Here is a 23269-nt window from a genome sequence, read left to right as displayed (position 1 = left end):
TTGTATGAACACCCTGAACAGTTTTTAATTTTCTTCATTCAGTATTTATATATTTGATGTAAATGTTATCTGGCCCTCCAGGCTCAGGGCCTCTCCCCACACACACTCATTGTAACTTCAAACTCCATTTTAACCATGATAGATTCATTAAAAACACCCATTATTTTTTCTGGTGACTCATACCCTCCTAATACGTGAGCAGGCCGTGTTTTTTCCATAACGTTTTTCATGTATTTTTAATAATTCTTTGGGAAAATGGAAATAATTTAATACAATAAAAATATATAAAAAATACATGAAAAACGTTATGGAAAAAACACGGCCTGCTCACGTATTAGGAGGGTAGTATGTGTCCCCAGAAAAAATAATGGGTGTTTTTAATGAATTTATCATGGTTAAAATGGAGTTTGAAGTTACAATGAGTGTGTGTGGGGAAAGGCCCTGAGCCTGGAGGGCCTGGTAACATTTACATCAAATATATAAATACTGAATGAAGAAAATTAAAAACTGTTCAGGGTGTTCATACAAGCCTGATTAGACCATACAATGACAAAAAGTTTTTTTTTTTGAAAGTGGAATATCCCTTTAACTACTTTAACCATTGTTTTATACTTTGGCAGAACAGCAGATCTACAAGATCATTGCAAGTCACTTTGTGCCGTGCTATGAGCTTGAAGATCTGTTATTATTATTTTATTTTTTTAGAATTGTACATTTGTGTAAATATTTGAATATATATATATTTAAAGTGAACAATATTTAACTTAAATCTTTGCCTTTGGGGGTCCAAGGTCCTGGTAGGAGATAAAACCATCAGTACTAGAGGTCCTGGTAGGAGATAAAACCATCAGTACTAGAGGTCCTGGTAGGAGATAAAACCATCAGAGGTCCTGGTAGGAGATAAAACCATCAGTACTAGAGGTCCTGGTAGGAGATAAAACCATCAGTACCAGAGGTCCTGGTAGGAGATAAAACCAGCAGTACCAGAGGTCCTGGTAGGAGATAAAACCAGCAGTCTATTCCCACTGAGCAATAGACGTCTATTAGAGGTTGGTCTAATATACGTCTAGATTTGAAAGTTTTTTAGACGTCTAAGCTTGGACTAGACGTTGATTAGACTGCTAATAGACGTATATAAATAGACTGCGTCTATATATAAACGTCGCGGTCTATTTATATACGTCTATTAGCCGTCTAATCAACGTCTAGTCTAAGCTTAGACGTCTAAAAAACTTTCAAATCTAGACGTATATTAGACGTATTTTAGACGAGCCTTTAGACGTATATTAGACGTCTAATAGACCGAAAAATGTTTTGGGTCCAGTTCTGTTTAGCTGTTGACTGATTCTCTCACACACACACGCACGCACGCACGCACTCACGCACGCACACACACACGCACGCACGCACGCACGCACGCACGCACGCACGCACGCACACACACACACACACACACACACACACACACACACACACACACACACACACACACACACACACACACTGTGTCTTGTCTATCAATAGCAGGGAAATCAAACCCTGGTCCCTTTTGTCTAGCGGTATAAAGTGGAACAGACAGCATGGCTCCTCTGTTACAATACTACCTGCTCCTTTCTCCTCTGTGTGTGTGTGTGTGTGTGTGTGTGTGTGTGTGTGTGTGTGTGTGTGTGTGTGTGTGTGTGTGCAGTGAGATCAGACTGAGGGCAGTTTGTTCCCTGTCCTACAAACCTGACTCTTGAGAGCGTAAAATTAAACCAAAAGGACTCGTATGGGTCCGTTTAGTCCGTTTCAGGCAGTATTTTGATGGAATCGTGCACTTTATGATAGAAGCATGTAATTTGGCACACAGTTAGAACATGTCATATGGAAACATTTTGGCTATAGCGACATCACAGATTTGTCTTGGGAAACTTGTGGGAGCCAATCAAAGTTGGGCTCTCATAGACTTTACAATACAGTACAATAATACTAAACATAAATATGCTTTAAGTAGCATGTGAGGGATCAAACTAGGTGTTTTTCGGGATCCTGAATCCAATGTAAGCATTCGTTTTGCATGAAAAACATTCGTTGGGCTAAAAACGGTCCCCATAAAACTATGCTTTAGTGATGGTTTAGTGATGAGTCATCACTTTTCATAGTTTTGTCAGGGACGTTTTTTCAGAAAGGAATGTTTTTCGTGCAAAACAAATGCTTGCATTGGACTCAGAATCCTGAAAAACACCTAGTTTGACCCCTCACATGCTACTTAAAGCATATTAATGTTTAGTATTATAGACCTTACCCGTTCGAAGATATGTGCTCCAAAATATGTGCAGAGTGTGGGTTGTGGGGAAAGTTACTGTAACTGGTGCGTGCGTGAGAATATGTGGGAGCATCATAATGTAAGGCATAATGTATGCGCTTGCTCCACATAGTTTTTTCATACCCGTTGGAAGATGAGACACACATCAAACGCACCTGGTGAAAGCGAGAGAGAGAGAGAGAGAGAGAGAGAGAGAGAGAGAGAGAGAGAGAGAGAGAGAATGCACATTCCTAACTGTGAGAGAGAGGGGTGTGTGTGTGGGGCTACAGATCCCATGGCCTGGAGGAACGGACCGTAACCCTGACAACAGGCTAAGAAAACGCTAATAAACAGCTTTAATTTGGGAGAAATGAAATTCGGGCTCCGTCACCGTTGGTATAATGCTAATGGCCAATACTATGAGAACTTTGGGATCAGTTGCTAAAGCGAGTGAATAGATAAACGTAGATAAGCGTTAGAGCGTTAGAGCGTGAGTGTGTGAGTGTGTGAGTGAGTTGTTTGGTGGTTTATCTGATAGATTGTACGGTATAGTAAAGTCTATGAGAGCCCAAATTTGTTTGGCTCCCACAAGTTTCCCAAGACAAATCTGTGATGCCCCTATAGCCAAAAATGATCCATATGGCATGTTCTAACTGTGTGCCAAATGACATGCTTCTATCATAAAGTGCACGATTTTTGCCTGAAACGCTCTGACTAGTTTGGTTTGTGGACAGAAATGTCATCCAACGACAACAAACTACGCATTTTGGCACACTTATACCACAGTACAAACAACAGGTCTTAAGGCTCTTTTCCACCGGCAGCGATAACGATGACGATAACGATTTAAAAAAGTGGGTTTTCAATTGAAGTGGATCGGCAGCATCCACCCAACACTGATACAGACAACAATAGCCGACAACTACATCGTTAGGATCAACAACGATGTGGTTAAGATCACAGTGATATGGAACTGGGTCTCGGACAAACAGCTCGAGGTTAATTGGCGCCTCTTCACATTGATGTCCGATAACTTTATCGGACATCAATGTGAAGGCATAATTATCGCTGTGATATTTTATGGCTATCGTCATCGTTATCGCTGCCGGTGGAAAAGGGCCTTAACACCTGCATCAGGCTACAGCATCACACTTGTTGGCGTATCTGTAATGAGTTGTTTTACAGGGTGGGCTGGTTAGCCTCGCGCCACAACCCAATTACCATTTTCTTCTCCTTTTTGGGGGGCCCTGGTATCTCTATCTATCTCTCTCTAATATCTTATCAGTTTATCGATCCATCTACCTCAGTGGTTCACAACCTTTTCAGGCCGCGACCCCCCCAAATAATCATAGTTTAACTGACTATTGTTCTATTGTGAAAATATCAGATCTACATGTTCACAGCGCCTCACAAACGAGCATGTAGATCAGCTATTTTCACAATTTCTGCCTCTAATATTTGTACACAATTTGGACAATGTTTAATTTGTCATTTTAGAGGAATTAAAAAGCCCTTAAATTGTCACTTTAGAAATGTGCAGATACCCTCTATACACTTGTTGCACATTAAGTTAATCATCTGGGGACCCCCCAAAATAATATTTGGGGACCCCCAGGTTGAGAACCACTGATCTACCTAGTCGTATAGCATAACATTTAAAATAGTTTCATATTTTTGAATTTTTTGATGTTTGCGTGCCATCATGTTTGGTGGGGCAGACAGAGCATTTAGGGGGGCATTGCCCCCCCTTGCCTATGTGTCCCTGGACAGGAGAGTTTAATAATAGGTGACTATGGGACAGTTTATTCCTGGTGGTTGTGAATGAGGCTGAACGGAGGTGAACCAGGCTCCACATGGTCTCTCTGGGTTCACTGTAGGTCTGCCCTACCACCAGGACAACAGGACAACAGCCAGACATCCTGAATGGAGACTATCAGCTCATTTAACCCGTTTAGACCGGCCGGGTCCGCATTACTGTGGGCTCGCCTGAAAGGCGACAACACTGTGTTCATTAGTCTTCATTAGTTATATATAGTGAGTTCCGTCGCAGGCAGTACAAAGGCAGGGCCCTTAGCCAATGAGGTGCAATTGAGTTGTGGATAATCTGGGAGTGGTGTTAGCTGGGGTATTGGTTGAGCTTCACATGACAGTTAGCACGTTGCAGAATATAGTCACGAGCGAGCCCACACTGTTTCGTAGGAACAGTATCTCTAGTTGCGTATTGTTATTTTTTATGCTTTAACTATTTAAAAAAATAGCAGATCTACAAGCTCACATCTTGAATTTTGACCCAATTTTTACCCGAAGCGTCTTCTAAATACTTCTAAGGTTTTTTGAAAAAATGCATGTTTCTACGTCAGTGGTTCTCAAACTCTTTCATGTCAAGGACCCCCTAGAATTATATGTATTTGGCCGTCTCAAAATATTATGTATCAGGGACCCCCCCAGAAGCAAATATTTGAGTTACAACTGTTCACTTGAATGAGATATTCAATGATTTTCCAAAATAATTGCAGATCTACGCGCTGCGAGCTTGTAGATCTGCTATTTTTCAATAGTTAAAGCATTCAATGATTCTAGGCCTAAATGCCTTAAGCAAACAGGGAAGATTACGGCTGCAAACAGTGGCGGAGTGCATTGACCTGGTTAGAAAGCACTCGGAAGTCAGGGCCAGCCGTGTTAAGTAACCACAGGTACTGTACTTAAAGGAGTAGTTCACCCACAGTGGTGTTAAGTAACCACAGGTACTGTACTTAAAGGAGTAGTTCACCCACAGTGGTGTTAAGTAACCACAGGTACTGTACTTAAAGGAGTAGTTCACCCACAGTGGTGTTAAGTAACCACAGGTACTGTACTTAAAGGAGTAGTTCACCCACAGTGGTGTTAAGTAACCACAGGTACTGTACTTAAAGGAGTAGTTCACCCACAGTGGTGTTAAGTAACCACAGGTACTGTACTTAAAGGAGTAGTTCACCCACAGTGGTGTTAAGTAACCACAGGTACTGTACTTAAAGGAGTAGTTCACCCACAGTGGTGTTAAGTAACCACAGGTACTGTACTTAAAGGAGTAGTTCACCCACAGTGGTGTTAACTTAAAGGAGTAGTTCACCCACAGTGGTGTTAAGTAACCACAGGTACTGTACTTAAAGGAGTAGTTCACCCACAACATGAAGTCAGGGCCAGCGGTGTTAAGTAACCACAGGTACTGTACTTAAAGGAGTAGTTCACCCACAGTGGTGTTAAGTAACTACAGGTACTGTACTTAAAGGAGTAGTGTTAAGTAACCACAGGTACTGTACTTAAAGGAGTAGTTCACCCACAACATGACTTGTTTTCCATTGATTACTCTGACTTGAGTTCAATAATCACATACAAAAACAAATACAAACAAATCGTATTGAACTCAAGTCTCCATGGCTTGACTAATCAATAGAACAAACACATTCTGAAGGTGAACTACTCCTTTAAGTACAATTTAGAGGTACTGTATCTTTACCTTGTAGTATTTCCATTTTTCAGTACTTTTACTTCTACTCCACTACATCTCAGAGGCAAATAGTGTAGGCTACTTTTACTCCACTACAATGATTTGAAAACTTTAGTTATTCAAACACTTATGCTGCATTCACACTGAGAGAAGCCAAGCTAATGGTTTGCTTGGTAATTCAATGTAATCTCTATGCAAACCAGCTTTAAAAATGACCAAGCTTTTTTCCAGCTTGGACATTTTAAAAGCTGGTTTGCATAGAGAATACATTGAATTACCAAGCAAACCATTAGCTTGGCTTTTCTGTATGTGAATGAGGCAATGAATTCAAATCTAAATTGGGGGCTTCAGTTTTAAAGGAGTAATACAGACCAAAATAGGACCCCCCCTGAATGAGAATGTTTCCACATACCTTCTTACCTTGTTAGGTTGATATGTCTCATTTCTGCCCCTGTTCTGAGATCTGTAGATTAGTCCACACCTCTAAAACGGGCTTATATCGTCTCAATCCAAAAGCACACATTTTGGCCGCTTCCAAAAACTAAATCTTTTATGAATGGTATAGACATGCTTCCTACAGAAACCACACAGGGTGTTTTAGCGAGACGCATTCTATGTAAACAAAGCAATGAGCACGGCCACTTCCTGCCTCGCTCCAAGAGCTAGAGCGGAAGTCTCGCGAGAATCTCACGGGAGCTCGAGGCAGCATTGCTTTCCTTAGCCCTGTTAAACAGGCTATTTACCCTTCACAGGCTACAACATCGTGTCTGGTATGTCTAGGAAGCATGTCTGGACGATTCATAAAAAAAAAAAAAGTTTTGATGCGGCCAAAATGAGCGCTTTTGGATAGAGACCGTTTTAGCAGTGGGGACTAATCTACAGATCTCAGAACAGGGGCAGAAATGAGGCATATCAACCCTAACCAGGTAAGAACGTCTGTGGGAAGATTCTCATTCAGGGGGGGTCCTATTTTGGTCTGTATTACTCCTTTAAAGGACAACTTTATTTTTATTTATTTTTTACAACAAGGGTTCATATTTTAGATAGTCATTAGAGAAAAGAAAAGATGAGTGTTAAAATGTTTTCATTTGCTGCTTTCTATCATTTGTGATTTTACCGATTTTGATTTGCATGCATGCATGCCCCCAGCTAAATATGTATTTTTAGACACAATAAGCCCATTCCCAAGATGCGCCGCAAAGATGTGAATTATGGGGGCTGGTGTAAATAGTAACAAAGAAATTGACGGCTTATTGTGTCTAAAAATAAATATTTAGCCATTTGTACGCATGCCCCCACCCACTGAAATGAAAATAATAAAATCACTAAAACAATATAGAAAACAGTAAATGAAAACAATTTAACACTCATCTTTTCGTTTCTCTAATTACAATCTAAAATATGAACCCTTGTTGTAAAAAAACAAAGTTGTCCTTTCAAAGAGGAGTGTTTTGCTACTCTAATCCAGGGGCAATAAATGTCCCCTGCAAGGCAAGCTACTGTACAGTCAGTCTACTGTACAAGCTACTGTACAGTCTACTGTACAAGCTACTGTACAGTCAGTCTACTGTACAAGCTACTGTACAGTCTACTGTACAAGCTACTGTACAGTCAGTCTACTGTACAAGCTACTGTACAGTCTACTGTACAAGCTACTGTACAGTCAGTCTACTGTACAAGCTACTGTACAGTCAGTCTACTGTACAAGCTACTGTACAGTCTACTGTACAAGCTACTGTACAGTCCATCTTACAACAGCGTGCATTTATACAACGTGGCAGGGACGTGCTGGGCCCCTGATTCAGCCCAGGAAAAAAGAGTTGGAGAGGCCCTCATTTCACGCTATAGAGAGAGATCTCTCTCTATAGCGCTGCTGCTACTCAAAGATTTGCCATTTCAGATCATGACAAAGTGACAAGCCAGTGGGCCAATTACTGTACATGAGTTATATTTCGTCGTTATCGAATCGTGCCCATATTCGCATTACCAAATATGGGCACTCCCAGATATGCCCTTGATATTGATGACATATATGGGCATATAACGGACAAGGATGTAATTAATTAGCAAGTGTGATCTGGGAATGCCCATAAATGGGCATGTTCTGACATCACATTGTCGACCATATATGGGCATAAAAGGGGCATCAAACCAGAGCGTGATGTCAGAGCAGCAACCCATTCTGTTAAGAGTGGTTCCCCTGACATCACAGTGACATCAGAGCATGATGTCACCAGTAAGACTCCCTAATCGGGAGATAAGCGACCGTAGGTCACTTATCTCCACAAATAGGGCAAAAATGTGTTTTTCCAAAATCTTCCTGATCCATGTTGATGACATGAGTGTAGACATAGTGTGTAGTGATTTTCGTGATTTTAGGGCAAAATCTGTAGGAGCAGTGTCCAAAAATGTGTTTTTAAAAATCGGCCTGAAGGTGGCGCTATATGGGACAGATTCATGTTGATGGGATGAGTGTAGACATACTGTGTAGCAATTAGCGTGATTTTAGGGGCCAAACTGTAGGAGCAGTGGCCAAAAATGTGTTTTAAAAATCGGCCTGAAGGTGGCGCTAGAAGAGGGGCATGTGAGAAATGAGGGGTGGGGTCTCCGCGTTGCCTTGGCGGACGAATAGGTACCGGCCCCGGCTCTCCCGGACGCTCCTAGCCCGAGTTACGGCATTTTATGTGAGCTGCAGTGGAGGGGGTCCTCCACTGGGGGCGCCACCACTTTTGCATCCGTTCTGGAGCACCAGGAGTGGGTGGTCCCCAGGAATTCCCCGTGAGCAGCCCCGTTGGGGTGGTCATTTGGTCATTTTCGCACATGTGGTCATTTTTTACACCTGGGGGTCCCCCAGGGACCTGGGGGTCCCTGGAGCTCCGGGGGTCCTTGGAGGTTGTAGTTTGGCAGGTAAGGAGTGTGTGTGCAAAAGTTGACATGGATGGGGGCAACGGTTGTGGAGATATGAGCAGGGCAAAAGTGTGACGTGTGACGTATGACTCACGGACGGACACTTTTTTACACCTGGGGGTCCCCCAGGGACCTGGGGTTCTCTGGAGCTGCGGGGGTCCTTGGAGGTTGTAGTTTGGCAGGTAAGGAGTGTGTGTGCAAAATTTGGCATGGATGGGGGCAACGGTTGTGGAGATATGAGCAGGACAAAAGTGTGACGTGTGACGTGTGACTGACGGACTGACTCACTGACGGACAGCCCGTGGAGGTTTTGGTAGTAAATGCGACCTACGGTCGCAACAACAAACCCATAGAACCATAGAGTGTAAAAATGTGTAATTACTGGCTGGCTGGCTAGCTGACTGACTGACTGACTGACTGACTGACTGACTGACTGACTGGCTGGCTGACTGACTGACTGACTGACTGGCTGGCTGACGTTCCCCCTTGATTAGAATGGGGAAAACTGACTGACTGACTGACTGGCTGGCTGGCTGGCTGACTGACTGGCTGACGTTCCCCCTTGATTAGAATGGGGAAAATTCATCAGGCGCCCCGGCTGGCCAGGGGGAGGCAGTACAGAGATCAGTATTACTACATGTTTATACCTACCATAGGAGACGGGGAGAACATGCAAACTCCACACAGAAATGCCCTTTCGCCAACCCCACCTAGGGTATGGGCACTGATGACGCGGAGGAGAGAACACGCCCCCCAGCGCCTACTGCTTCCCTAGGCGGGAATCGAACCCAGGACCTTTTAGCTGTGAGGCGACAGCACTACCCACAGTGCCACCGGGTCCTCCCTGTGTGTTAACTTGAAGGGGCATGAAGCCCCCATGTTCCTTTAAACAAGTGTTACGTTTCCTTAAATGAGTGTGGAATAGGCTAGTTGACACCACTTTACAACGCACAAAGTGTAGGAAGGAAGATGAAAAATGTTTATGTCAAAGTTTAAACCAGAAGTTAAAGGTCTATGGTCTATGACACTATATGGTATATTTATTACTGACAAAAATGTCTAAAACCTTTACAAACAATTAAGCTACCAGAGATGAACGTCTAACTTTCTCTGTACTTATAAAGAGACAGCCTGAAAACTGACTGGTGTTATCATGGGTTAGAATCCACCAGAGACAGAAACGTTGTCATTGGTGGTTAGTGTTTATTCAGTTGCTGTCATGGCTGCCAGTTCCCACCTGATGTCATGTGGGAGTTCAGACTGCTCCAGACCGTACTGAAGAACTGCTAGCTTGCATAATGTCTTAAGACTAGGACTCAAGTCTAAGATGGACAGGATACTGGGTTTGTCTCTGAGTCCTCTGAAGAGGATGATACGATCTCCCACCATGCAACAGGACATACAAGTCATCCAAACAGGCTGTTCTCCCTTGGTCTCAACCTTCTTCCAGGAGAAGGTCTCTGGATTAAATTTCCACACATCATTAAAGTTCTGCTTCAGATGACTGTTGTATCCACCACATATGTACAGCTCTCCATGGTAAGTAAAGGCTGAATGAGCACAGCGTCCTTCTGGAAGAACCTGTGCAGAAGGTGTGTTCATCCAGCAGTTGGACTCTGTGTCAAACACTCTGATGGTGTTGTCGTGGTCCGGACGGCCCCCAAATACAAACATCTTTGTTCCGATGATGGTGGCAGAGTGTTGTGATGAAGCAGATGGAGGAGTGCCTGTGGTGTTCATTAAAGACCAGATCATTGTGTTGGTGTCCAACTTGTAGATGTCATTATTGCGTCCAGTCAGCTGGTTGTATCCTCCTGTTCCTCCATAGACATACATGACCTTCCCCAAGACACAGGCTGATTGCTCACACCTCCCCTCTGGAACTGTTCCAGAAACACTGGGCCTTGACCATCTGTGAGTGTCGACATCAAATCCATAAACAATGTTGGAGTAGTTCCCCTGGATATTAATACAATCGGCATCCTCCTCTATCTGGAAATTCACCACACCCCCCACGAGGTAGACAGTATCTTCTATGAGCACAGCTGAGTGCAACACACAGTTGGAGGGAACCTCAGGGGGAAGTTCTTCTCTTCCAGTTGTCACAGGAGGCAACTTAATCCAACGCAAAGACACTGTGTTGAAGACATGCACTGCAATCTGGTCCCTGTCATTCAAGTCACAGTAGCCTCCAAAGGAGTACAGTTTGTGTTCCACTGCTACAGCAGCATCCAAGGATCTCTTTGTTCCACTGTTCAGATGCAAGGTCCAGCGCCACATTGTGGACAATATCAACCGAATGAATTCTTCAAGTCTCTGGAAAACAATACAGTGTTGTTCCACACGCTAATCCTTATATTGGTACAGCCGCGCAAACCCAACTCCATATTTGGGCAAAACTTACATCATATTGATGACATCAGTGTTGAACTCCTTATTTGGAAGACAGCCATCAGACTTACAATCATCTGATCTGAACTCGCTATGTGGATTCATTGCAAGGCATAATATTCTATGATCTATGAGCTCACCCCCACTCGACCATGATTGGAGGAGGCACACTCTATCCTGATTGGAGGAAAACGTGTCACCCAACAGTTTTTGAAACTGCTTTTTTCTCCTCACAGGAGACAAGGTGACATAACTCTATCAGAACATAACACTCTATAGTAACTAGTACTATCAGAACATAACACTCTATAGTAACTAGTACTATCAGAACATAACACTCTATAGTAACTAGTACTATCAGAACATAACACTATATAGTAACTAGTACTATCAGAACATAACACTCTATAGTAACTAGTACTATCAGAACATAACACTCTATAGTAACTAGTACTATCAGAACATAACACTCTATAGTAACTAGTACTATCAGAACATAACACTCTATAGTAACTATACTATCAGAACATAACACTCTATAGTAACTAGTACTATCAGAACATAACACTCTATAGTAACTAGTACTATCAGAACATAACACTCTATAGTAACTAGTACTTGAATTAAATGAAATCACTTACTCTTCCTTTTTAAACAACAGAAGGAGCTGTGTTGAAGGAAGTCAAGGACTTCAAGTACCTGGGTGCATGGGTCGACTCAACTGAGAAAGACCTCAAAGTAAGGAAGGCACTCGCTTGGAGGGCCCTGAACGGCATGAACAGTGTATGGAACTCTAGCCTCCCCCGCCAAATCAAACTTAGCTTCTTCTTTGCAACAGTGGAGTCTGTTCTCCTCTATGGCAGTGAATGCTGGACCCTGAAGCCAACCCTGCAGAAGTCTCTAAATGGGTGCTACACTAGAATGTTGCGTGCAGTACTCAACATCAACAGGAGCGCACATGTTACCAACAGGAGCCTGTATGAGGGAATACCAAGGGTAAGCGAGAAAATTGCCACCAGAAGAATGAGACTAGCAGGACACTGCCAAAGACACCAGGAGCTTCCAGCCAGCAAATTGGTACTGTGGGAGCCAACACATGGGCACCGGTCGCGAGGACGTCCCACAAGAACATACGTGGACATACTCAAGGAAGACGTAGGGACACAGAACACCAATGAGCTGGCCAGATGTATGGAGAACCGAGATGACTGGAAACAACGATGGAGGGCTCGTCTGAGGACGACCTAGATAGATTAAAGGAGTCGTTTGACAAGTAAGGGTGCCTGTGAGGTCAAAACAGCGGTTTGGTTGGTCTCAGGACGTTGTGTAAACACAATCCAATAAAAAAATACTAACTTTAAAGCTAAAGAAATAACCACACTAGCCTAAGGACTATCTACTCTGTTAGTTATGAGAGGGTCCGCAAAATCTAGCAACAGGGGCAGCCGAAATCTAGCAACAGGGGCAGCTATGAAAAAAAACGACTAAGCCCTCTATAAACTTTAACTTTATGTTGGTTTGTTTACTGTTGAGTGAGAAAACAATGTTTCACATTAAGTTAATCATCTGGGGACCCACCAAAATAACTGGGGGGTCGTGTGTGATGTGATGACATCATCAAACGATAAAGTCGACTTCAACGCAACGTTTTACTGAGTCGAGTCGACTTGCAAAAATCACACAGTTCTCTCCTCTCAGCAAATATGTAAAACCTTCAGAAACATAAAGGCTCTCTGGGGTTCCTCAAGGACCATGGACCCTATTCACGCCTCGCCCACTCAGCAAATCTCTCAGCAACTTCCTGGTGCTGACCAAGGTAAATAAAGAGGTACAGACAGCCACGCCCCTTTCGCTATCTCGCAGTTCCAACCGGCAGATTTGTCGCACCATGGGTGCCAAACTGCAGCCGGAAGTTTGGTGGAAGACTGTGGAGCAGCCTCCCAGCAGCTCACATGAAGTTCATGAACAAACACTATTTATGAAAAGGTGAGACCTTTATAACATACTCAGCTCAGGAAAATAAAAGAAGGCATGTCACACATTGTTTTGTGCTGTGTGGATTTTTGATGTGTGCACTGTGTCATTTTATAGCAGTATCTAAAGAGCAAAAAGTATGTTTCTAAACGAGCCAAGTATCGCGAGACTTCCACCGTTTCCTGTCTGGGAACCAAATCTCGCGAGACTTCGGAGACAGAAACGATTATTATTACCCGTTATTATTATTATTATTTCATTATGTACTGTGCACATCGAAAAGCAAGTGATTGTAAAAATACCTTTGATATGTCTTCTTTTATATTCCTGAACAGATTAGATGACAAAGGTCTCAGTCGTTTATAAATAGTTTTTGTTCCAGGTTTGTTCATGAGCTGATCAAGCCGGCTCCATTCACTGACGCGACCGTACGTGGTTTTCCCAACGACCCTGAGCGCAACGGTGGGGGCGGGGGAGTGTGGGAAGGCTATTGCCCATCGGCCCCCACCGTTGCGCTCAGGGTCACTGGGAAAACTGCGGTGGCTTCACTGACATTATCGCACTCCCGGTGCGAGTTCTGGCACCCATGGTGAGCTTCATAGCCAGACATGGCAGATGCCAAGTGGTCACGTGTTTCCATTCCTTCTTAAATAACTTCCTTGGTGCTGGCGTCAGCTTTAGCTGCGTCCAAGGAAGATCAAAGAAGGAATGGACACCGACGTCATTTTAGGCTCCATGGCCATCCGCCATGACACTCTCGGTGTCAAAACTGGCACCAGAGGTACGGTGAATAACATTGGAGTATATGAGCGCCGGCTGGGGCAGCTCATGAACAAAAAATTATTCTGAACGATAGAGACCTTTATAAAACACTCAGCTAAGGAATATACTGTAAAAGAACACATTGTTTTGTGCTGTGTTGCTTTTCGGTGAGTACACTGTATAACATTATAGAGGCATCTAAAGAGCACAATTTACGTTTCTGAACTAGCTAGTATCGTGAGACTCTCCACCATTCCCTGTCTGGAATCCAAATCTCGCGATAGCTCAGAGACAGAAACAATACTTGCCGCTGTTTAGCTGCCTCAATAACATTATGCACTGTGCACATCGAAAAGCAAGCGATTGTAAAAATACCTGTGATATGTCTTCTTTTATATTGCTGGAGCGATTATACAACAAAGGTCTCTATTGTTCAGAATTATTTTTTGTTCATGACCTGCCCCAGCCGGCGCTCGTAGGCTCCAATGTTATTCACCAAACTTCCGGTGGTAGTTTTGCCACCGAGAGTGGCGCAGTGGACGCCAAAAACACGCCGTGTCCATTCTTGCTGAGACATTCTTTGGCTGCGTCTGAAGTCCTTAAATCAATCCTATTTACTATTTCCTTGCTTGTATGTTAGTCCCTCCCATTGAGGAAATAGAGAAGAGGAAATGTCCCATTGGCCATTTCTGATGACAACATCACGGGTGATAGGCCAACTCCCAGTGGGCGGGAGTAACATATCAGGAAATAGGAAACAAGTGAAGGAAATAGGAATTATTTAAGGACTTGAGACGCGGCTTTTGAAGGGTAAACCCTGCTAAAAGCCACACAGAAATCGCTGGACTTAGCCTTTAGCCTTTTTTGTGCCTTTTGCTATCTTGTGTTCTTGATCATGCTAGCCATATTTTATACTTTACTATTCGGAAATTGCATTAAATGTGTGATTTCTGTGTTAACTCTATGGGCTTTTAGCAGGGTTTTACCCTTCAAAGCGTGACGTCAGCACCAGGAAGTTGCTGAGTGGGCGGGGCGTGAATAGGGCTAATTATGAAGCCCCTTCAGGGCTTGTAGATCTGCTATATTTGGCTACAGTTCTCAGAATATGGACACTAGGGTTCAAGTTGTTAATATAATAACTATAACTATAATATGGAAGATTTGGAGGACCCCTTGTAGTAACTCTGAGGACCCCCTAGGGGTCCCGGACCCCCTGTTGAAGACCCCTGATGTAAACGTTATTTATGTAGCGCCTATATCCCTTTAAAACACACAAACTAAACATAAAGTTCATATCTACTCTGGGAGACACGGGGAGAACATGCAAACGCCACACAGAAAGGCCCTTTCGGCCAACCCCACCCAGGGCATACATGGGAACGTGGTGGGACATATCCATGACCCCCTGCACTCCACACGCAAGAGTTCACTCCAGGTCTTTTTCTAAAATAGCAGCAGAGCAACAGACAGAGAGAGTGATTGGAGGGCCAACAGGACATTTAAGTAAACAGGGATGATATTCTACAAACAGAGAGAGTGCGTTGACCTTGTTGGAAACACTCTGCTGGAGATGAGGAAGTCAGGACAGCCAGCAGAGAGAATGTTGACACTACACAGCTTTATGACATAACCTGGATCCATATCGCTTTCATTGCGACCGTCAGGTCGCAGTTACTATCAAAACCTCGACCAGCTGTCCGTCAGTCTGTCAGTCAGTCAGTCTGTCACACATCACACTTTTGCCCTGCTCATATCTCCGCAACCGTTGCCCCGATCCATGCCAAATTTTACACACACACACTCCTTGCCTGCCAAACCACAACCATCAAACTCACATGACCCTCTTCTAGCATGAGGCAGATTTTAGCAAAATACATTTTTGGACACTGCTCCTACACATTTTGACCTAAAATCACGCAAATCGGTACAACTTGATCTACACTCATGTCATCACCATGGATCTGTCCCATATAGCGCCACCATCAGGCTGATTTTTCAAAAAAACATTTTTGGACACTGCTCCTACACATTTTGACGGTCGCTTATCTCCCGATTAGGGAGTCTTACTGGTATAATGATAATGATTGTGAAACAGGTGTCTTCAACGTTTTAAAGCCAAGCACCCCTTATAGCTGAGAGAGAGATGAAGCAGGGACCCCCACTACCTGTTCATAGATTCCATATAGTTTCATTGTTTGACACCACAATCATCAGTGTATTTTGGATTCATGTCAATTTGTGTTTTAAAATATTTAACCACTTGAACCATCAATACTTAATAAACTTGACCTTTCACTCTGTACTTAGTCTGCTCTTTTTCCCCTCTACACCAAAGCTCTTTGCCGAAAATAGCAGATCTACAAACTCACAACGCCTCGCAGTGCGAGGCGTTGTAGATCGGATATATTTGGCTACAGTTCTCAGAATATGGACACTAGGGTTCAAGTTGTTAATATAAAGATTTGAAGGACCCCCTGTAGTAACTCTAGGGGTCCCGGACCCCCTGTTGGTCCCCAGTTGAAATGTGATCATTTCCCAGTTGAAATGTGATCATTTCCCAGTTGAAATATGATCATTTCCCAGTTGAAATATGATTATTTTAGGTGATCCTGGCCTTTCAGAGCTCCATGTCCTACTGGGTGTGATGGGAGAGTTGACGGCTCAACGCCCCGCTGGGATAAAGGTCCCTTTGGCAAGGCAGCGAGGCTGGCTTCCACACAGACCAGTGTCTCTCAAACCCTGGCTCGGGGACCCATTTGTGGGCCGCGGACCACATAGCAAAAATAAATAAATGATAATAATCCAGGAATAAAAAAATAAAAAAAATCATGAAATCAAACATTTTTCAAAAGAAATACTTAAAAATTAAAGGAATTCCATGAAAAGATATAATTGCGACCGTCAGGTCGCACTTACTATCAAAACCTCCACCAGCTGTCCGTCAGTCCGTCAGTCAGTCCGTCTGTCTGTCACACGTCACACGTCACACTTTTATTACACAGTATGTCTACACTCATGTCATCAACATGGATCTGTCCCATATAGCGCCACCTTCAAGCCGATTTTTTCAAACTAATTTTTTGACACTTCTACAGATTTTGCCCTAAAATCACGCAAATCGGTACACAGTATGTCTACTCTCATCTCATCAATATGGATCTGTCACATATATTAGGGAGTCTTACTGGTAGAAATAGAAAATGTTAACCTGACTGCGCCAGATAATGGCAGCAGTGCGTATGCCTGGCTGCATACCGCTCTGCTTACCATCATCTGGGATCTCTCGGGCAGACCCGATGTAAGGGGCGGCCCATTTTTTCAAATTCTTTAGCAGGTGATTGGATGTGGCCGTCTCTCTATCACAGTCTGGGAGTGCAACTCCAACCACTCATATTAACCTGTCTGCATCCACGTGGTCTGCAATCAGACTCTATTGGCTCAGAGCCGCTCAGAGCCGCTCAGAGCCCGCCCGTAGCTGCCGCTGATTGGTCCCGCCCGGGGCTTTACGAGCGTTATCAACTCCCACCGAGAGATCTCAGATGGTAAAGTAGAGCGGTAGCCTACGCACTACTGCCACCATCTGACGCAAGTCAGGTTAAGAAAATGTGGATGTAGTGAAAATAGCTCACAACGCGACACGAAGCGACACTGTGAGCTTGTATAGATCTGCTATTTTCTCTAGTTTGGGTCCCGGGCAACCACTGGTCTAGACCAGGGGATTCTTACTACAGGATATGCAACAATATATAACAATAATAATAGGTATAATCCACTTTGGAAGTTTGATACCAAATCCAGGAGAAATTCAGGAGAAATGACAATTCAGGAGCACCTCAGAATTCAGGAGACTCCTGCTGGTTTCAGGAGGGTTTGGCAACCCTGCCTTCCACTCCGTAAAAACACTGCAATCTGAACAAAGCCCTCTACTGCCCCCAAGTGGACCAAGGCAGCATCCACAGGCACTGCAAACACAATACAATGTTTGGATATGAGATGTAAATTATGATGATGAACATGAGGGTATGATGATGATCACGCCTATATTTACCCTTCAATGTCTTGTTTAACCCTGCAATGACCACTGGTGGAAAAACTGCTCACATTTTATACTTAAAGGAGCTATCAACTTTTTCTTGAAAAACGGATGCTCAAATAAAAATAATGTTTCGAAAATATTTAATAAAATAATATGCTTCATATACGTGTTTCTGTTCAAAAATTTCCACAAAAAGCGTGATATATAATAATGATAAAATAATCATTTTGGCCTATTTGTTTACATCCTATCAATCCATATAAAAGAATAGATTAGGATGTAAAAAAAAGTGTCGGTCTGACAACGGCCAAAATGATTATTTTATCATTATTTTATGCTTTTCGTGGACATTTTTGAACAGAAACACATGTATGAAGCGTATTTCTTTTATAAAATATTTTCGAATTTTATTTTTAATTTAGCATCTGTTTTTCAAGAAAAGGTTGACTATAGCTGCTTTAAGTAAAAGTATCAATACAGCATGAATACTTTTACTCAGGTATTTCTAGAATGAATGGAAGTAATGAGTGAAATAATGAGTAAAAGTACAAAGATATTGGCATCAAAATGTACTTAAAAGTAGTAAAAGTAAAGGTACGAAATGTTTGAAAAGCCGATCAACAAGCTCACAACGCGTTGCATCGTGACGCGTTGTGAGCTTGTATATCTACTATTTTCAAATAGCCAAGGTATAAAATAGGGCTAAAGTGGTCTTTGTATGTTTTACAATATTATAATTTATATCTGCAAAGTAACTATTAGCTAAAGTTTTTATATAAATGTAGTGGAGTAAAAGTACAATGTTTGGATCCGAGATGTAGTGGAGTAGAAGTAAAAGTATTGGAAATTGGAATTACTCAAGTAAAGTACAAATGACTCAAAAGTGTACTTAAGTACGGTACTTAACCCTCTAAGGCCCACGGTTGTAATATTACAACGTTTGTATTTTATCCAAAAAAAGGTTTAAATCATTTTATTTTAGCTCCCCCTACCACCTAAACACCACCATTGGATTCTATTGTTTAGTATTACAATGCCATTGGCCACAATATTTGCATATAAATACCCCCCACAGGGGCTGACATTCACACCCGCCACACCCGCTGAAATTCCAGAGTTTTGACGAACAACATCTCACTTTTTCATGGAAGCTATACCTCACAAAAACATAAGTAAAATGCCTGTACTATTTTTTTGGTGATCATTAGAATGTCTAGAACATGTACATATGTTGTTATTGTGAAAAATATCCCCCATATGTAAATTAGAGCATGATTTATGATTTTTGATTTATGGCTATAAAATCTTACAAAAAACATTTTTTTGAAAAAAACATTACATTTTCCTCTTAATAGGACTCCTACAACACCATCTGATTTTTTTCAAATTTTTATTTCAAGTATTTCTTAATGCGGGCCTTAGAGGGTTAAAGGGATATTTCACTTTCAAAAAAACTTTTGGTAATTTTATCATCTAATCAGGCTTTTATGAACACCCTGAACAATTTTTAATTTGCTTGATTGAATATTTAGATATTTGATGTAAATGTTACCAGGCCCTCCAGGCCCAGGGCCTCTCCCCACACACACCCATTATAACTTCAAACTCCATTTTAACCATCAAACTTCATTTTAACCATGATAGATTCATTAAAAACACCCATTGTTTTTTTCTGGTGACTCATACTACCCTCCTAATACGTGAGCAGGCCGTGTTTTTTCGATAACTTTTTTCATTTATTTTAATAATTATTTTTTTGTATTTCATTTTTTCCATTTTCCCAAATAATTATTAACAATAAATGAAAAAAGTTATCGAAAAAACACGGCCTGCTCACGTATTAGGAAGGTAAAATGAGTCTCCAGAAAAAAAATAATGGGCGTTTTTAATGAATCTATCATGGTTAAAATGGAGTTTGAAGTTACAATGGGTGTGTATGTGGAGAGAGACCCTTCCACTGCTCCCTGTTGAAAGTGGAATATCCCTTTAAGTAAATGTACTTAGTTACTTTACATCACTGGCAATGACTAGTCTGGCTAAGGGTGCCCACACACTAAAAAAACTATGAGAGTGGAATCTGCGTTCCGCCAATGCATTTCAATGAGAGTGAAGCGGTTTCATGCCAGCAGAGAATTTCTGCAAAAATACGCTCCCTTATCATTGAAATGCATTGGCAGAACGCAGATTCCACTCTCATAGGTATGTTGGTGTGAGGGCACCCTGACACGGGCTTTGCAGCAATGTGTAGCAACTGTGGAAGTGTTGGGGCTTATCAGGGGCGTCAACTGGGTATGGCAGGGGTATGCAGCTGCCCTACCCTGGGTTCAGGGGGAAAATAAAAGTGACTTTTAAATATAAATCCATGAATGTCTCTTTGTCTATCTGTGCTGGATATTGTGCTGTTAAATTACAGTAAAATAACTACAAATGCAAAATTTAACAAAATGGTCACTTTAACAAGGTATTATAATTATATTCTCCCCATCTTGACAGAATCGTATATTCCCAGGTTCCGCAGGTCAGCTGCACAGGTGCAATGCATTATTGTTAATTGTGGCTCGTTTACTAACATGCCAAGTTTAGCTGCACTTGAACAACCGTTCCAGGCTGCCATATCCAGCCCAAGAAACCGTAGAAATGGGGAAAAAATAAAATGTACTTCTTAAAATAAATGTATCATGCCTGTTGCTAAGGTATGGCAACATAACTGGTGCTTTGCGCGCGTGCAAGACACCAGTCATGTTGCCATACCTTAGCTTTTTCTGAACTGACGCCACTGGCTTAGATGACATACAAATATATATATCCTATTAGGCCCTTCTTTGATTACTCATGCCATGGAGCCTTGAGTTCAATAGTATTGAAAGTGCTAGGTTGTTGGATTCCAATAATCGTCAAACCCCACTGAGTGCACCGATGAGTGTATAGAATAAAACAATGTCCAAAAGTTCAGGTTGAGTTTGTGACCCAAATGCATCTGGGTCCCCATCCGATAACTCACGCCACCATCTGTCATCTGGCGTGAGTAATCAATAGGAAAAAGGTCATTTGGGGGTGAAGTGGTGAACTACTCCTTTAATGTAAGGCTCCCCCCAACAGTGACGAGTACGTATATACTGTCTCTTTAAGAACACCGTATATACTGTCTCTTTAAGAACACCCCCCCCCCCCCCCCCCCCCCCCCCACGGCCCCTCCCCCATGTTCTCTGTCCTTGGTGCTGAAGCTTCTCTCTCTCTTCTCAGGTTTCTCTCTCTCTCTCTCTCTCTCTCTCTCTCTCTCTCTCTCTCTCTCTCTCTCTCTCTCTCTCTCTCTCTCTCTCTCTCTAACGTATAAAACGGTAATAAATTACATCACAGCTCTCTCTATGTGATCTCCTCTCAACACCATGGCGGAAATAAAGACGGGAATCTTCGCCAAGAACGTCCAGAAGAGACTGAGCAGGGCGCAGGAGAAGGTAAGGACGTTACGATAATAAGATATATAATCATAATGTCTCAGATTCCAGGCGGTTTGGAGCTCTAGCGGCCGCTGCGGGCCTTTCCTTACACACACACAAACAGTAGAATGTTATTTATTCATTTATTAGTGTTGAATGGGTTCAGAAGTTTTGAATTAAAATGTTAATTTTTATGGCTTTTTTCTACGTTTTCATATTTTTATGAAGGACTGTTTTTTCTTCAAAGAAACCATTCTGCTAAATGAACAGCGCTTCACCTAACCTACCGCCGTTACACCCGCATTGGTGACCTATCGAATTCCGTGCACCCTCTCTCTAAAGATAGAGGGTGCTTGGTGTTTTTACCGTTCCCAGGTCACACATGGTTATTTATACTGTGCTGCTGTTATTAGTGTTGTTGCGTCGTTGTTGTTATTGATTAACTGACCACTGTAATCGGGGGTTCCGTCTGTGGTCACATAATTCCATAGGGGGCCGGTTTGTGGTGTAACGGCAATGCGTCCATCTTACCTCTGACGGGTGGATGGAGATGACTGCTTCTGATGCTGAATTAGAATTCATTCATTCAACTAATAAATAATTAGAATTCATTCATTAAACCAAGAATTAATAAGAATTCATTCATTAAACTCATTATAATATGACATTAATGATGTTCATATCATGACATTAATTAATGTATGATTGTAGCGTAGCTATTAATTGGTTAATCATAATAATAGGCCTGCTATATTAGCATAGGCCTGATCATAACAACCTAGCTGTCATCTGTCACACGCACGCACGCACGCACGCGCGCGCGCACACACACACACACACACACACACACACACACACACACACACACACACACACACACACACACACACACACACACACACACACACACACACACTCTCTCTCTCTCTCTCTCTCTCTCTCTCTCTCTCTCTCTCTCTCTCTCTCTCTCTCTCTCTCTCTCTCTCTCTCTCTCTCAGTGTGTGTGTGTGCGTGTCTCTCTCTGTCTCTCTAAGAGGATTGTATTTCTTTTAATAACCCAGTAGTGTGTGTGTGTGTGTGTGTGTGTGTGTGTGTGTGTGTGTGTGTGTGTGTGTGTGTGTGTGTGTGTGTGTGTGTGTGTGTGTGTGTAGCTAGTAGCACACAGGAGGAAACAAACAAACAAACAAACACACATGTTGATGTTGATTCTGATAACTGTTATTATATTCTAGTTCTACTACTGGTGTAAGAATGAAATAGGTGTTTTCACTGATATGAGCATCCAGGGAATTGATTGATTGGAGAATTTATTAGACGTTTTGCATGGGAAAAAGGTACAGTTTCATGACAGTACAGTTCATTGGTACAAGGTCAACAAAAAGGAGATCCTAGTAAGCTTTACGGCTTATTTACACAGGATCCACTTTACGTATCTCATATAACATTGAATAGAACATTGAATAAAACACAGTACCTTATGTATCTCATATAACATTGAAAGACAGATGGATAGAACACAGTACTTTATGTATCTCATATAACATTGAAAGACAGACAGATAGAACACAGTACTTTATGTATCTCATATAACATTGAATGACAGACAGATAGAACACAGTACTTTATGTATCTCATATAACATTGAAAGACAGACAGATAGAACACAGTACTTTATGTATCTCATATAACATTGAATGACAGACAGATAGAACACAGTACTTTATGTATCTCATATAACATTGAATAGAACACAGTACTTTATGTATCTCATATAACATTGAAAGACAGACAGATAGAACACAGTACTTTATGTATCTCATATAACATTGAATGACAGACAGATAGAACACAGTACTTTATGTATCTCATATAACATTGAATAGAACACAGTACTTTATGTATCTCATATAACATTGAAAGACAGACGAATAGAACACAGTGCTTTATGTATCTCATATAACATTGAATAGAACACAGTGCTTTATGTATCT

General features: G+C 42.1%; 1 protein-coding gene across 4 annotated transcripts in view; it reads left to right on the top strand.

Moving 5' to 3' along the window:
* Positions 1-21163: 21163 nt before the first annotated feature.
* The window catches only part of amph (amphiphysin), an 88665-nt gene continuing 86559 nt past the window's right edge, over positions 21164-23269 (top strand). For all 4 annotated transcript variants that reach the window (XM_080725147.1, XM_080725146.1, XM_080725145.1 and 1 more), the window contains exon 1: positions 21164-21296. In XM_080725147.1, the coding sequence (XP_080581273.1) occupies positions 21228-21296 (69 nt within the window). In that variant the 5' untranslated portion in view covers positions 21164-21227. The remainder of the gene's footprint in view (positions 21297-23269) is intronic.

Source organism: Nannobrachium achirus (assembly GCF_963921795.1).
Source record: "Nannobrachium achirus genome assembly, chromosome: 5".
Taxonomy (NCBI): Eukaryota; Metazoa; Chordata; class Actinopteri; order Myctophiformes; family Myctophidae; genus Nannobrachium; species Nannobrachium achirus.
The sequence above is the reverse complement of the archived record's forward strand: the minus strand, read 5'-3'. Positions and strand labels throughout refer to the sequence as shown.